This window comes from Myotis lucifugus, unplaced genomic scaffold, assembly GCF_000147115.1.
Source record: "Myotis lucifugus unplaced genomic scaffold, Myoluc2.0 scaffold_126, whole genome shotgun sequence".
In the NCBI taxonomy this organism is placed as follows: Eukaryota; Metazoa; Chordata; class Mammalia; order Chiroptera; family Vespertilionidae; genus Myotis; species Myotis lucifugus.
Window position 1 is genome coordinate 2409724 of NW_005871174.1, and position 15831 is coordinate 2425554.

At 44.9% G+C, this 15831-nt stretch overlaps 1 protein-coding gene and 1 non-coding gene across 2 annotated transcripts; both read left to right on the plus strand.

The window, feature by feature from the left end:
• The first annotated feature begins 3908 nt into the window (after positions 1-3908).
• On the plus strand, positions 3909-4304 carry LOC102425257 (fatty acid-binding protein, heart-like). The gene has a single exon (XM_006093906.1). The coding sequence runs from the start codon at positions 3909-3911 to the stop codon at positions 4302-4304; it is 396 nt and encodes a 131-aa protein (XP_006093968.1).
• A 9205-nt stretch (positions 4305-13509) lies between these two features.
• On the plus strand, positions 13510-13620 carry LOC111827069. The gene has a single exon (XR_002830542.1). It is a non-coding gene; the product is annotated as a U6 spliceosomal RNA (small nuclear RNA).
• Positions 13621-15831: the final 2211 nt, after the last annotated feature.

The following is a 15831-nucleotide window of genomic DNA, read 5'->3' on the forward strand; positions in this document are numbered from 1 at the left end:
AGGTGCAAGAAACAGAATACATAGCTAAGTAGCCTAAAATAGATCTCTCTTTTTTCCAGTTGGCCAGCTTTCCCTTATGGCCACAAGATGGTTATAGCAGCTTCAAGCCTCACATCCTCCTAAAACAATGGCCCTATAATGAAATGGAAGCATTCTTGTCTTCTGGTCTATAAGTAAAGAAAACTGCCCAAAACAATCCCCAGCAGAATTCCCTAGACATTATATTGATCAGACCTGGCTTATACCCCCTGAGGTGATTGATCACTGGCTGAGGGGATTCAGATTACCGTAATCAGCTAACACCACCCCCATTTCACCCCTGAGGCTCTGAGGGGCCTAGCTGCCTCTGTGGCTGATGGCCATCCAGAGAAAAACTGGCAAAATCTGAGCTTCTGGGCACATAAATTAAAGAGGGGGGGGGGTGTTGCTGTTGGGTAAATGTGTTAGTCCATGTAGGCCAGGTTATAGAATATATAATAACCTAACTCACTCTACATGCCCAGCACAAGTCAGTCGGACAGGGCTGACAGAGGCTCCACCTCATCAGCACAGGACCTCAGGATTGGCTATAGCACCACAGAAAATCAGGAGAGGCCTTTCCTGCTGTGTCATTTTCACTCACATTCCTTTGGCCAGAACCAGAGAATGACCCCACTTAACTGTGTGGGGGCTAGAAAGTGTATTCTTCCATCTACCGGAAGAAGGAAAATGAAACAGGAATGGTTTTGACCCCAGTAGGCAAATAAGACTGTCTGCAATAAAGCCTTATCTCCTCATATGGTTCATGAGGTTCAAACAAGCTAATGTATTTACTCATTTCTCATTCATTAAACACATAAGATCTACCAAGCCATAACCGGTTTGGCTCAGTGGATAGAATGTCGACCTGTGGACTGAAAGGTCCCAGGTTCGATTCCTGTCAAGGGCATGTACCTTGGTTGCAGGCACATCCCCAGTGGGAGGTGTGCAGGAGGCAGCTGATCGATGTTTCTCTCTTATCGATGTTTCTAACTCTCTATCCTTCTCTCTTCCTCTCTGTAAAAAATCAATAAAATATATTTTTAAAAAAAGATCTACCAAGCATTAGGTTGGGAGAGATCAATAAGACACAGTCACCACCCTCCTTGCAGATACAACCATGAGAAGGTGATCAAACATCTGAATGTCAGTCAGAATTTGTTTGCCCTTTTCTTTCCCTTCCAAGTCCATAGTGCTCACCTCACATATTTTGTCTTCCCACCATTTGTTTCAAAGTCTTTTCAATGTTATTAAGATGGGTCATGATCAGAAAAGACAGAGGATTAATCTGGAGTGCCATGGTGTGCAGAGATGTGTGGCAAACATCAAGAGAACTCCATAGGCAACTCTAAGATGTCATCTTTTCCTTGATCTCCTACAGCTCATGGAACATTAGAAGAATGGGCTATTGTATTGTTTCTTTCCAAATCCCTTTCTGAGTGGCTCAGTTGCGTCGTGAGAGAGAAGACATTCCTGCTTGAGTCAATTCTAAAAGTTCCTTCACTTCCTGAGCCCTCATGAGTGTCAGCTTCTTGAAGAAGGTGTCATGATACTGTTAGGGTTGGCTAGTCTGCAGTTACAGAGAGACCCTAAAATGTTAGTGGCTTCATGTGAGCTGCTTAATAGGATTGCCTGCTCAGTTCAGGTCTCTACAGTGAGTCTTCTTCTTCAGAGACCCAAGCTGATGGTGGTTTTGCATTTTCAGCTGTGGTTTCTAGGGTTTCTCTGGGCATTGACAGGCCCACAAACCAGGGAGGAAAGCTCATAGACAGTGCACAAGGGATATTTTCATTGGGCTGAGCCTGGAAATGGCATCCCTCACTTCTTCCATGTACCAGTATAGAGCATGCAGTCAATGACCACACTTAGCTATAAGAGACGCTGGGAAATGTAATTTAATTGTGTCCCCAGGAAGAAAGCAAGACAGATTTTGGTGGACAGCTAGCAGTCTCTTCACACTCACCCACACAACTTCCTATTTTTCAACTTGGCAAAATCTAAGCTCGTGGAGTATTTCTATATAACAATGTACTCTTTGGTTTGCCCAGGCAATGATCTTCTGGGAGATAATTCATAAACATTATAGTGCAATTAATGGGCAGAGACCTGACCCACTGCCCATTTTTCCTGTCATATTCCTCCACCAAAATTCTTGATCAGGTCCTCTCATTCTAGAGAGATAATCTTGAGACTATGAAGAGATCTCAAAAAGTGATCATTTCCAACGTAGGGACAAACCAACAAATGCTTCCAATGAAAGAATCATCCTTTTCCAAGTGTGATCAAAAGAGAAAGGCTTAGGGGAGAGGTGTTTCTCTAAGCATCTTCCTTTTATTCATTCATTGAACAAATAATTATTGAGCACCCAATGCATGCCAGCCTGAGTACCTAGTCTGTGCCAGACACTATGTCAGGTACCGGCAGTGCACTGATGAACCATACTGGCATGATCTCCTGGACCTTATAGTCTAGATTTTTTAAAGTATACGGGAGTATAAAGTAAGTACATACTGTGATAAGTAGTCATAAAAGAAAAAATGGGGCAAAGGCAGAGAGTAATAGCAGAGGTTGGAGGGATGACATGTAAGTTAAGACCTGAGGGGTAAGGTAGTAGCCTGCAAAGACAGTGGAGGAGGAGACAAGTACATGCAGAGGGCACCACATGTGCAAAGGCCATGAAAAGGGAAAGAGGTTGTTGTGACTGAGGAACAGAGAAGTAGCCGGTGTGGCTGAAGATGACGAGGGAAGAGCTCGGAGATGAAACTGGAGCAGTGGGTGGGGGGCAGATCATGAAGAGTTTTGTCACTCTTGATGAGGACTTTGAATTTGAATCTAAATAAAACGAGAAGCCATCTGGGGCTTTAAGTAATAGAGGGATATGATTCTACACTACATTAGTCTGCTAGGACAGCCATAACGAAGAACCACAGACTGAGTGGCTTAAACAGAAAGTTATTGTCTCACAGTTCCGGAAGCTAGAAGTTTCAGGTCAAGATATCAATGGGGTTGGTTCCTTCTGAGAGCTGTGAGGGAAAATCTGTTCCATGCCTCCATCCTAGCTTCTGAAGGTTTGCTGGCAATCTTAGCATTTCTTATAGAAAGTGTTCCTTCTGTGTCTTCACATCATCTTCCTTCTGTCTCTCTTTCTCTCTACATGACACTCTTTCTATAAGGACGCCAATCATATTGGATAGGCACCCACCCTCCTCCAGGATAACATCCTCTTAACTAATTACACCTGCAATTACTCTATTTCCACATAAGGACACATTCTGAGTTGCTGGGGGTTAAGACTTTAACATATTAATGGGGGAAGGGACACAATTCAACACAAGACACACGTGTTTTAAGATTACTCTCTGTTCAGTATGAATGGGGAGGAGGGGTAGTTAGAGTAGAGGTGGAGAGGCAAGTTAAAAGGCTGGTGTCATTGTCAAGATGAGAGATGATGTTTTCCTAGGCTAGGTGTCCAAGAAGATTTAAGATATATTTTGTTTCCAAAATGAGCATGACTGTTGATGGGTTTTATTTCATTGGTGAGCGAAAAGGGTGAATCGAGGATGACTCTTAAGTTTCTGGCTTGCGTGAGAAGGAAGATGCTGATGCAATTTATGAAATAAGGAGGAATGGGGAATAGAAATGTTTTAGGGTAGAACCCCAGGATTTTATTTTGTGATATAATTAAGTACATAGACCAAGCAGACAGTTGCATTTAAGAAACTGGAGCCCAGGGAAGAAAGCTGGTCCTGACAGCTTGCGGCTGGGGGCAGGGACTGGGAGGCCAGGCATCCGCACTGACACAGGCTAGCCTGGCACCACTGGCTGCCCACTCCACTTCCGCATGTTGGGGGATGGGTGGCCAGCCCCTGGAGGCTTAGCCCAGCCTCACCATGGTGGATGCCTTCTCGGGCACCTGGAAGATAGTGGACAGCAAGAATTGCTATGACTACATGAGGTCAATCAGTGTGGGTTTTGCTACCAGGCAGGTGGCCAATATGACCAACCCTACCACAATCATCGAAATAAATGGGGACAAGATCACCATAAAAACACAAAGCACCTTTAAGAACTTGGAGATCAGCTTCAAGCTGGGGGTGGAGTTTGACAAGACAACAGCAGACGACAGGAAGGTCAAATTCACTGTGACCCTGGATGGAGGCAAACTTGTCCACGTGCAGAAATGGGATGAGCAAGAAACAAAACTTGAGCTCATTAATGGAAAACTCTTCCTGACGCTCACCCACGGCAGTGGAGTGTGTACGAGCACCTACGAGAAAGAGGCATGACCTGCCCACTGCTTCACTGACTGCTCCTCTACCAACTGGCTACCCCTGGACTCAGCGCCAGATCACTTTGTCTTTTCCTCTGGTGTTGTGTATAAATCCACCTTGGGGGCGGGGCGGAATTCTTCTGGGGCCAGGTGCACCATCCTGGATCCAGTTCCAGTTCCCATGGTATTTGTTTTTTAACTGCATTCAAAGAGTGCTCTGAGGTCAATAAAGCAGAGCCAAGGCAAAAAAAAGAAAAAAGAAAGAAAGAAAAAGGAAGGAAGGAAGGAAGGAAGGAAGGAAGGAAGGAAGGAAGGAAGGAAGGAAGGAAGGAAGAAAGAAAGAAAGAAAGAAAGAAAGAAAGAAAGAAAGAAAGAAAGAAAGAAAGAAAGAAAGAAAGAAAAGAAAAGAATCTGGAGCTCAAATGAGAAGTCGTGCTAGAGACACGAAGGTAGAGTTCTCAGAATATAGAGTATTTAAAACCACTCAGAATGGTTGACGTATGAAGTTCCCTTCTCCCAGCACATCTTGCTCCTCAGCCAGCTCCAGCAGTACTTGTCTTTTATCTTGATGTCTCCATGTAACAGCCCACGCCTAAAGGAGGTTTTGAACCAAAAGCTCAGAGGCCGTGTTGCTCCTTCTCAAGGCTGGCAGAGGGCTGAGAATCCTGCCTGCTTAATGTGCCAACCCCTGGTCATTCCATCTCGGTCTCTCTAATCATTGAACACCCAGCGTGTGCCTGGCTGAGCACCTCGATTCCATGGGTTCTTGGCTTCTGGAGAAGATGAAGACCGTGCTCCTACTTCTCTCCCAGGTTCACACAAAGCGTCCGTCATTGACACCCAAGAACACCCACACAGCCCAATGCACATGTCCACCTAAATCACATGAACGATGGTGAGTGTGCCTGCACGCACCCCGTCCCTTCAACAGAAATGACCTAAACTTTGTGAGGTTCGCATGTCCCTAGAGATGATCTCATTTGCCTGCTTCAAAAGCGCTTTGGTCTGCACAGCCTGTAGCAGCAAATTTACACTTCAAAAAGCAGACAGCTTTTTCCACATCTTATTCACTTAATGAGTGAGAATGCAAAATTAGTTCCGTTGCTGATGAGGACCTTGAGCCAAATGAAAAGTGTTCATTTGTCAGCACAGGCTTACAGCCCGAGACGTGATTGTATAGCTAATCCAATAACGGGTTTGGAGACTGAGCGTTTATTTATATACAGTATGTCTTGTTATCTGTTGATAATCAGGACCTACAATTTACTCTTCCTTGTGCGTGTAGTGTGAAATAGCAACATCTTCCAGACATATTGCATTTAAGTACCAACATGCAAACATATACCAAAAGCACCACCATCAGCAAAATATTTTTATTTGCTTTATTTTATAAAAGAAAGGAGAACCAGTGCTTGAATGCAGGCTTTTATGTTTTTTAATATAAATAGTAAATGAGGTTTTTCTCAGAAGGGTTTTAAAAATGAAAACAAGGTGTCCTTACCACCTTGAGCCACCCTCATCAAGTGACTTCTTCTTGTTCTCTAAAAATTCTATCTTCAGATTAGACCCCACACATATGTTTTCAAATGTTATAGAAACTGAAAAGGTACGTGGTGGAAATCTTCGCGATGCCACCACCTAACTCTCTGGCCACCTGGATCTTCCAAACGCTCTGCTGGTTGCAGAGATGCACAGTATCGCCGCGTGGGCATGAGAGCTGTAATAATTACCTCAGGCAAAGCCTTCCCTTAAAATATAGTAACTTAAAATTAAATATAAAGCCACCACATTTCTATAAACTCTTTCAGGGACTACATACTGCTCCATGATATTGTTTCTTACCCTGTGGATGAGCATAAATGTCTGTCACTAAAATATAGGGACACTTTCGGCCTAATATAAACACAAAATGCATAAAATCCAGCATTTAAAACAAGCAGGCATCTTGATGGGGATCGTAGAGTGGGATGCATTGTAATGTACCCGGCTATAATGAGGCCGGTGGGAAAGGAGAGGCAGGTCCGGATTAAGTGTTCTGTTAATTGCAAATGTGCAGCACACCTGCAAAATCTGCGAAAAATCCTACAACACGTGGGGAAAGTCAGTGTAAGTCTCTTTCCCTGCTACCATCTCTTGGACGGGCCTAGAAAATTCCAGAAAAAATGCAGAGAAGCATCAGAGAGCCGTCATCTCTAGTTGCCACTTTTCCCCACTTAGCAGTCTCCAACCCCATTGAAGCTGAAAAGGACCGGTCACTCTGTGATATATGAGAAGGAAGGGGGGCAAGTGCACTTTTTAAGCTGAAATTTATTCCGCAATAAATACTTCAGTGTTGGTGCGACGTGATGTTTTATTGGATTATACCAGTTTGCTAAAGAAATCACATTGGGAAAAGCAAAGCTTGCGGTTTTGTGGGTAATGCGTTCGTAATGTGAGGGCTTTACACGGGAAGCGTGTTGGAGAAGGATAACAAGGCAAATTCGAAACTGGCTCAACGCATGCAAATCTCTATTATGGTAATACTTGGCCGCCTGAGTCCAAGAGGGTTTCATGGTGGCTGTGGTACCCAGGCTGGATAATTCACTAGGTTTTGTCTCCGGTGAAGAATAAATGAGTATGGCATACATTACATCCTTACTTTCGTCTCAGAAACAAATCTTTCTTGTACCAGCCAGTGTAATCTTCGGAGTTTTTCTTCTATAAAACACCTCAAGAAAAATGCACCTCAGTAAGATCTACGCTTTATTACTCTAATGATTCTACAAACACTACCACAATGTGATGAAAGACAGAGCAGTCCCGGCCTGATTGAGAGCTAATAAAAATCAGTACTGAAAACTGCAAAGAGCACCCTTATCATCTTTCTTTCATTTAGAGCTGATTACTAGGGGATTATAATGCAATCACAGCTATGTGTGAGAGGTAGCTATGGGAACCAGTTTTAACTGTTTATCTAGCCAAAGATCTTAATTTAAGTTTGAACACTCTGATTCATTTATATGTAAGACACCAAGGAGACAAAATGCAGAAGAAACAGATGCGTACTTGTTCTTTCCATTTAACTTCATAAGCTACCAGCCAATTTGTCTTTCAGGGACAAAATTAATTTCTGATGACAATGTGAGCAAGTAATAAACTAGAAGTTCCTGTCCTGGGAAACTTGTTAATGCCATGTAATGTTCCTGTGTTATTTAGGAGGGGGAAAGAGATTTGCTCCTGGAGTTACGGGGACGTCTGTAACAGGCTTGCCTTTGTCCCAGCTCTTAGTCACTCCTGCAGGTTTATGACACCTTTTCTAGAGGGTGAGTTGGGAAAGTTCAGAAGAGACCATGTTGCTTACCATTGCTTCCCTCTGGAGGTTTTATTTAACTGCTCATTTTCCTTCATACTCTGTCCATGACTCAGATGTGCTCATAGCACAAGCCTCCAGCCTGGGGCTTCCCAGCCCTGGAGTTGGGGCAAGGCAACCCATGAGATGAAAATGAATCACAGGACCTCCTGCGTGGAGCCCATGTTGCTAATAGGACACAGCCTTTTGCTCACTCCATGAGCAATGCAGTGGCATGGCCAACGCGCCACGGAAGAACCTGGGTTGTGTGTGAGGAAATCCCAGTGATGGGATTAAATCCACCGCCATCCGGAGAGAAGAGCACCTGCATGGTTGACAAAGTGCAGGCACATGTACACTCGGATGGGAGCTAGGACTGGCAACCACCTCAAAAACAGCCCAGGTATCTATCTGTGCCCTCATGCCAGTGCTAATAACACTACTACTACTGCTAATAATAGTAGTAATAATCCTATATAATAAAGAGCTAATGTGCAAATGGTCATCACACCCTCATGTTGTCACACCATCATGCCGTAACTGCTCAAACACTCAACACTGGGGAGAGAGGAATGGGGACCAGCCAGGCTGTGGCCTGGGAGAGGGACAAGCTGCCCACCCAAGGTTCCGGGTGCCTGCGGCTACGGCCAAGGCGAAGTGCCCGCCCACAGTCCCCTGTAGCTGCCAGCCCAGGTCCTGGGTGCCTGCAGCTGGCCAGAGGGAGGGAAGCCCGGGTTCTGGGTGCCTGTGACCAGCTGGAGGAGGGAATCCTGGGACCTGGGTACAGGGTGAGGCAGAGGTGATTAGGAGTGATCAGGACAGCAGGGGAGCAGTTAGAGGCAATCAGGCCAGTAGGGGAGCAGTTAGGGGTGATCAGGCAGGCAGGCAGGCAGGCAGGCAGGCAGAGGTGGTTAGGAGCTAGTGGTCCCGGATTGTAAGAGGCAGTCCAACATCCCCGAGGGGTCCTGGATTGGAGAGGGTGCAGGCCGGGCTGAGTGACTCCCCCCCCCCCCCGCCCATGCATGAATTTTGTGCACAGGGCCTCTAGTAATAATAATAATAATAGTAATAATTGCAATAATAGATAATAGATTGCATTTATTGAACACTTATTGCATACCAGAGAGTAAGGCAGACATGCTGCATACATCATCTCATTTAATTAGCACAACCACCTTTGTGGGCATCATTTTTATGGCCATTTTATAGCCTGGAAAACTGAGTCACATAAAAATTAACTTGTCCAACGCCACAGCCAGCAAGTAGGAAAGTCAACCTTTGAACTTGGTCTGCCAGTCTCCAAAACTTATATTTTCAAGCACTCTCCTAAGGCAAACCTTGGCAATCTTCTTTATCTTGGCTGGTATTATTTTCCCATCTCATTCGGCATCCAGTTTTTTAGTATCCCTGGATTATGTTCCTGCCCTAATCCATAGCTTCTGTGGTCTTTCTGCCCCCAGACTTCCTCAGCCAGTATTTTTCTGCTCCCTGGGGGAACTCCCTACAGCATAATGGCTGTCCATTAACGTGTTTTTAAAACCTCGCTTTCTCGCATCCTCTGACAGTTTTCATATGCTCCACATGAAGGATCCTTTTCCAGAAATACTTTTGAAGAAAGTCTGAAGTAAGCTGAAAAGTATTACATTTTTTCATCTCAACAGGGAAATGGATTTAAGAAAAGGAGAGAAGAGCCTGCAGGTCTTTCAGATTTTAAAAAGAATTCAACACACTGCTGCACTGGCTCCGGGAACACATCTATCACGGAAACCGAGAGAGCATCTGCATTTGCACGCTGAACCGTCCCCCTGGTCCTTGATCACGATAATGACTTGGAGTTCCGCTGAGCTTTTCATCCAGAGGCGCCATGGCCCCTACAGAAGCCGGCCCAGCGAGCAGCTCCCTCCACCACCGAGGCCCTGTCTCCTCTGAGGTGAGGGGGGAACAGCTGCACCGGGGGAAAATTGAAAAGGACAAGCAAGCACTGTAAATTTCGTCTCCAAAGGCAACTAAAATAACAGTCCGACTGTCCGCATTTAATTGCCCCATCTGGAACTCAGGCATAACAATGGGCTCCCAAAGCAACCTTCTCCAGGGCATCAATAGCCACAGATGAAAGAAGGGGCCTAGAGAAAGCCTTGCTCTGTGAGCACCAGGATATTTTACTAATTGCCCAATTTCCGGTTTTTAAAAACCACGTCAGGCCACCGGGAGACATTCCTTAGCACAATTCTCCCAAGCTTTCTCTTGCCCTCAGGAGTCAGTCCCAGTTTGATGAGAACAAGAAAGAAAACAGACACGTGCAGCAGCTAGACCGTGGGTTGGGGAAGAATGGGATCCAGCACAGAGCCGCTTCCTTTCCCAAGTACGGACAACTGTGTGACACATAACCCGGTGGCAGCGCGCTCTGTGGGTTCTAGAATCCAGGTGAAAGTCAGACTCACCGCTCAGCGAGATGGCATGTTTGGAATTGTCTTTGCAGCTGTGCAGTGGATTGGCCCTGTGCTAGTCTCCCAGGTGTCAGGGGGCACTGCTGTTTCCTCTGCCTGGAATTTCTCTCTTTTCCTCACTCCTCCTTTCCCACCACATGCCCTCTTCTCGAGGCAGCCTTCATTGGATTCCCTGAAGTTAGGATAACTGTTCCCCCTCTGTGCTTCCCTAGCATCATATGCAGACCTGGGGCACTGTACTTTCCACGCTGCATGATAAATAGGCATCATTTATTGAACACCTATGTACCAATCACTGTGCTGAGTACTTTACACATAAATGTCTCTTTTCACTTTACAATCTTCCAAAATACTCTGATCCCCATTGTCTAGGTAAGAAAAGCAAGGGTCAACGAGATTAAGATCTCACAACTAGAACATGGCAGAGCTTGGATTTGAAAGTAGGACTTTCTGTCCCCCAAGCCCATGCTCATCCCACCCTGGGTTCAGCGCTCTGCTGCTGAAATCTGACTGTATCCATTTCAGCACGCCCAGCTCTATCTACTGCACTACCAGGCATGTATAGACCCTCGACACACACTTGTTGAGCTAAATGCCATTGGGGGATGTCTAGGGAGCCCAGCTGACCCATATCAGGGTAACTAGAGTAAATAGCCTCATTAGCCTGGCATTCTACCAGCTGACTATTCTGACTTACCTGGGTAACAATGGAACTGTTATTTTAGAAAAAAAATAAAAGTAGAAGCATTTACACAGGGTCCTTGGTGTCACGCCAACACACCAGAAAATGTGTTGTCTTCCTGAACTCAGGTGTTCTTTTCACTGAATTCAGTCAAACCAGTTCTGCATATTGACACAGAAGGTGTAACTTATAGCAATTCAATGCCTCGCTGCATAATCACCTCTGTCATCCATCGCTGTCCTCCAACAATGATGCTATTGCTGCTGCTGCTGCTGCTGCTGCTGCTGGGGCACCGGCTGCATACTTCCTCCGAGAATGAATGTGGCTGAGCACTCTGGGTGCAAGGATGGTGGTGGGAGAGCCCATTCTCTGGGATAACGGAAGTCTCACCTGTTATCTCACAAGACAACTTGTTTCAGACCCCTCCTTACCTTCAAAAGCAATGCGTGGCTCCCCATTGCTTTCATAATAAAGTCTAAAGTCTACTATTCCAAACTTTTCCCCACTCTTCTCTAACTCAACCCCTTGAAGCACCCAGCTGATCTCCTTACTGGTCCCCTGCACTGAATCTGATGTGTGTTCCTACACGAACACCCTGCCCTTTCTTTAGGCCCAGTGCTAATGTTCCCTGCTGTCTGCAATCCCCAGTGATCTTTCTCTTAGAATTTTCATGAAGTTCCTTACAGTCCACCTTACAGTCACTGATTTGGTACATCATCTTACTGTGGCTGTATGTTGTGATTTAACTTTGTGCATATTTGTGTCCAATATGCCTGGTGAAATTTTAGGCTCCTTGAGGGCAGAAGCCATCTTTATCTTCTACCTCTGCTGCATGAGGAGGTAGAGCAGGCCTCGTTTCAGTGATTGTTCCAATGCTGTTTGGCAAGATGTGTATTTGGCCTCATGCTGTCTGTGCACTCCTCGCTCCAGGCATACCAGAGTCCTTGTAATTCCTCAAATAGGCCATTACTGCTTAGTTCCAGGTATTCACATGAGATGTTCTTCCACCTGAAACTCTTAAACCACTCACCCTCCCTTTTTCAAGCTCAAGGTTTCCTGGAAAAGTAGTTGGCCTCAGCTTGAATGTCACTGCTTCCAGAAAGTCCTCCTTCATTCTGCAGGACCAGGTCAGGCATGGTTCCCCCAGCAGCTGTGCTAACGCCCATCAGCAATTGTCACACTGTGTGCTAGTTAGGGCTTTTTTGGCTATGTGTCATGGAAAACCAACTCAACATAGAGAAAAGGGGGCATTCATCATGTCAGGTAACTGCAATGGCCAGGGTAGAACGGGCCTCAAAGTTTTTGGTCAATTTACATTCTCTCCTCATTCTCTTTCTCTATCTACTGGCTCTGCTTCACTCTGTATGGGCCTCATCCTCTATGCAGTAGAAAGTAGGGGTGAGGGTAAGGTTGGGGGAGAGCCTGACTGTGGAGGGTACTGGGGTTACATCATCCCAATGACCTCAGAGAAAACAGAGCTGCTTTCTCCAGGCAACCACAAATTAACCCCCAGGGAATTCATCTGATTGGCCTGGCTGGAGTTTATAGGTTTATTCCTGGGATAAAATCACTATGGCCACAGGCCTGGAGGTCAAGTCTGAGTCACCTGCCCCCAATTCCTATGGTGTCCTGGGGGTGGAAGAAAATGGCTAGAATTGGTGCTCTACCCAGACCACTTGGAATTGGAAATGAGAACTTCCCATAGGAAGGAGGAGGCTGTTAAGGGGGCTGTTGGGGAGAGACAAGAGGTTGGGGAGGAATGCTGGATAGACAAAAACAATATATGTTCACTACACAGCATCTGTCTGCCTCCTCCATTTACTGAAAGTTACCTTAGGATATGATTGTGCCTTGGTCACTGTATGTCCTTGGTACCTGGCAGATGGAGATGCTCAATTGAAATTTGATAAGTGGAGGAATGAATTAATGAATAATGCTCTGAGTGCCAGTGAAATGCCCGGGGTTCTGGACAGGGAAACACAGCGTGCTGTTCAAAAGCTGAGGCTGACTCTGGAAGACAATATGGAGTTTCCTCAAAAAACTAAAAATGGAACTCCCATTTGACCCTGTGATCCCACTTCTAGGAATATATCCCAAGAAACCAGAAACACCAATCAGAAAGGATCTATGCACCCCTATGTTCATAGAAGCACAATTCACCATAGCTAAGATCTGGAAACAGCCTAAGTGCCCATTAGTAGATGAATGGATTAGAAAACTGTGGTACATCTACACGATGGAATACTATGCTGCTGTAAAAAAGAAGGACCTCTTACCATTTGCAACAGCATGGATGGAACTGGAGAGCATTATGCTAAGTGAAATAAGCCAGTCAATGAAGGAAAAATACCACATGATCTCACCCATTTATGGATAATAAAGACCATAATAAACTTTTGAACAAAAACAGATACAGAGGCAGAGCTGCCTCGAACAGACTGTCGAACTACAGCGGGAAGGCCGGGGAAGGTTGGGGGACAGGAAGGGGGGGGGTAAGAGATCAACCGAAGGACTTGTATGCATGCATATAAGCATAACCAATGGACATAAGACACTGGGGGGTAGGGGAGGCTGGGGATTGTCAAGGGCGGCGGGGGGGGAAAAAAGGAGACATATGTAATACTCTTTGTAATACTTTAAGCAATTAAAAAATTTAAAAAAAAGAAGTAAATAGGATAAAGTGTACAAAGTCTTAAATTAGTGTTTGCTACATATTGGACGCAATACATGATAGCTGTTTTTAATTTATTAAAATAGCAATGTAGTGTTGGCTTCGGTAGCACATATACTAAATTGGAATGATACAGAGAAGAGAGATTTGCATGGCCCCTGTGTAAGGGTGTCCAGCAAATCCTGTGACGTGTTCCACATTAAAAAAAAATAGCAATGTAAAACACAATAAAATAACATCACAGGAAGTTGGATATTAGAGGAGGAAAAAGAATTCCTCCATCTTAAGGCAACAATTTTATCTTTTTTGTTTCACTTTTAGATTGTGTTCATATTTGCAATTCTGGTGTGTGTGTACTTATTTTATATATATATATATGTAATTATAAATTGAGAGTAATTCTAAAATTGTGAAATAAAAATAATGCAACACTGCGTACTTTTTATCAAAAAAAAATATAAAAAAATAGCTGAGGCTGACATAGCAAGAGGCCATTGGCTGCTGCTGCTTTGCTTCCCCAGCCAGTGCACTAGTGGCTACAAAGGGAGGACCTGCCTTGGCTGGCTGCTCAACAGATTTGTAAAGTAGCCAAAGAAGAATCCAAACCTTCCCTGCGACCCGGCAGGATGTGAACCTACCGTCAGCCACCTGCCTCCTTAGGCCTGAGTCCACCCAATAGTGTGTCACAGAAACAGACAGAGCAGCAGGTTACCCAGGAAGCACACACAGAGGAGACGCTTCGGGAAAATCACAGGAAGACTTCTGTGCCTCTTATCAGAGGGGAGCAAAGGGTGAGTGAGCTGCTGTACTTGACCACCCTGTTAGTGGTACACGCTCACAGCGTAAGAATAACTCCATTCCGAGATTATAATAAAATTGGCTTACATGCCCCTGCCAGATAGTAGGCTCCTCAAGGAAGAGAACCCTGTGCATAGCGCCATGTAATCCCCTCGGGCTAAAGGACCTCAACACCCGGAGCTTTCACAAACCTGACTGTACAAATCCACAGCTGACGAGATGGTGCCTTTCAGAGACAGAACCCCAAGTCCGTTGGCTCACTGCTTCCAGAACTTAATGTATAATGAGTGAGTCCCTCTGGCTCTTTATAGGGACCATAATTAAAGAAAACAAAAAGGTTTTTAAAATCCATGTTAAAATGTGGGCCTTACCCCTTTTCCTGTCATCTGCCAAAAGCCTGTAGTCTTCTAATAAATGAGGCACCATAACATAACAAATATGGTGATCATACCCAACTTCACATCATTAAATAATTTAGACCAAACACACACACACACACACACACACACACACACACACACACACACTTTTCTTTTAAGAGTAAGTTCCTGTAGAACCCCTCTCAGATAGGATAGGAGAAATCCATATTCCTTTGTCTTAAAATGCTCAGGCACTCACAAGAAACTTTAATAACATTTAATTCTTAAATTCATTAAAATTTTGACTTCTCAATAAGTGAATCTTGCTACTAAATCATTGCTGGTATTGTCATCTCTTTTACTTCCCAACGCCTCCTGTTAACATTATAACCTAAATTTTTTTAATTAGTGATATTGATAGAATTAACTAGTAGCTGCCATTCTATTTGGTTGGTATACCATCATTTCCTCCCCCTCCTTCACAACTTGGGTTCATAAACATTTCTTAAACACATTTTAGCCTTCTCAGACACCACGCTACTCATGTTCTCCTCCTGAAAATCTCCCAGCTGGACTAAAATTCAAGTACCTTAGCCTACTTTCCAGACCTTCACAGGGTCCCAGCCCCCTTGCTAACTAACCCTTTCCCTCCCTGATACAACGTGGACAATCTGTGCTCATCTGACCGATCCACCCACCAAACATGGCCCACGAAAGTCTCCAGCTTGGCCACAACGTCCTCTTTGCCTAGATTGTTCAGCCTCTCTCCCCACCAGTCCAGCTCCTACTCTTTCTTCAAAGGTCAGAGCACGTCTCACAGCCATGAGCTGCCTTCTGTGAGCCTCCAGGCCTACAGGGAGCTCTTAGCCTGTGGAATCACAACCTGGAGGGCTGACTTCTGACTTGGCACATAGGTTCTGAACTAGTTTCTGTTGTCTCCAAACTCCCCCCCCACATTTATTTTCAACTCTGCTTGGTAATGAGTATATTGAGGGAAGTCTTATGTTATACGTGTTTGTATTCCCTACAAAACTTAGCACAGCCATAGCCGGTTTGGCTCAGTGGATAGAGCATCGGCCTACGGACTGAAAGGTCCCAGGTTCAATTCCGGTCAAAGGCATGTACCTTGGTTGCAGGCACATCCCCAGTAGGAGGTGTGCAGGAGGCAGCTGATCGATGTTTCTCTCTCATCGATGTTTCTAACTCTCTATCTCTCTCCCTTCCTCTCTGTAAAAAGTCAATAAAATATATTTTTTTA

Bases quoted from the DNA above. Each gene is read 5' to 3' on its own strand.
- LOC102425257 (XM_006093906.1), top strand. From the start codon at position 3,909: ATGGTGGATGCCTTCTCGGGCACCTGGAAGATAGTGGACAGCAAGAAT.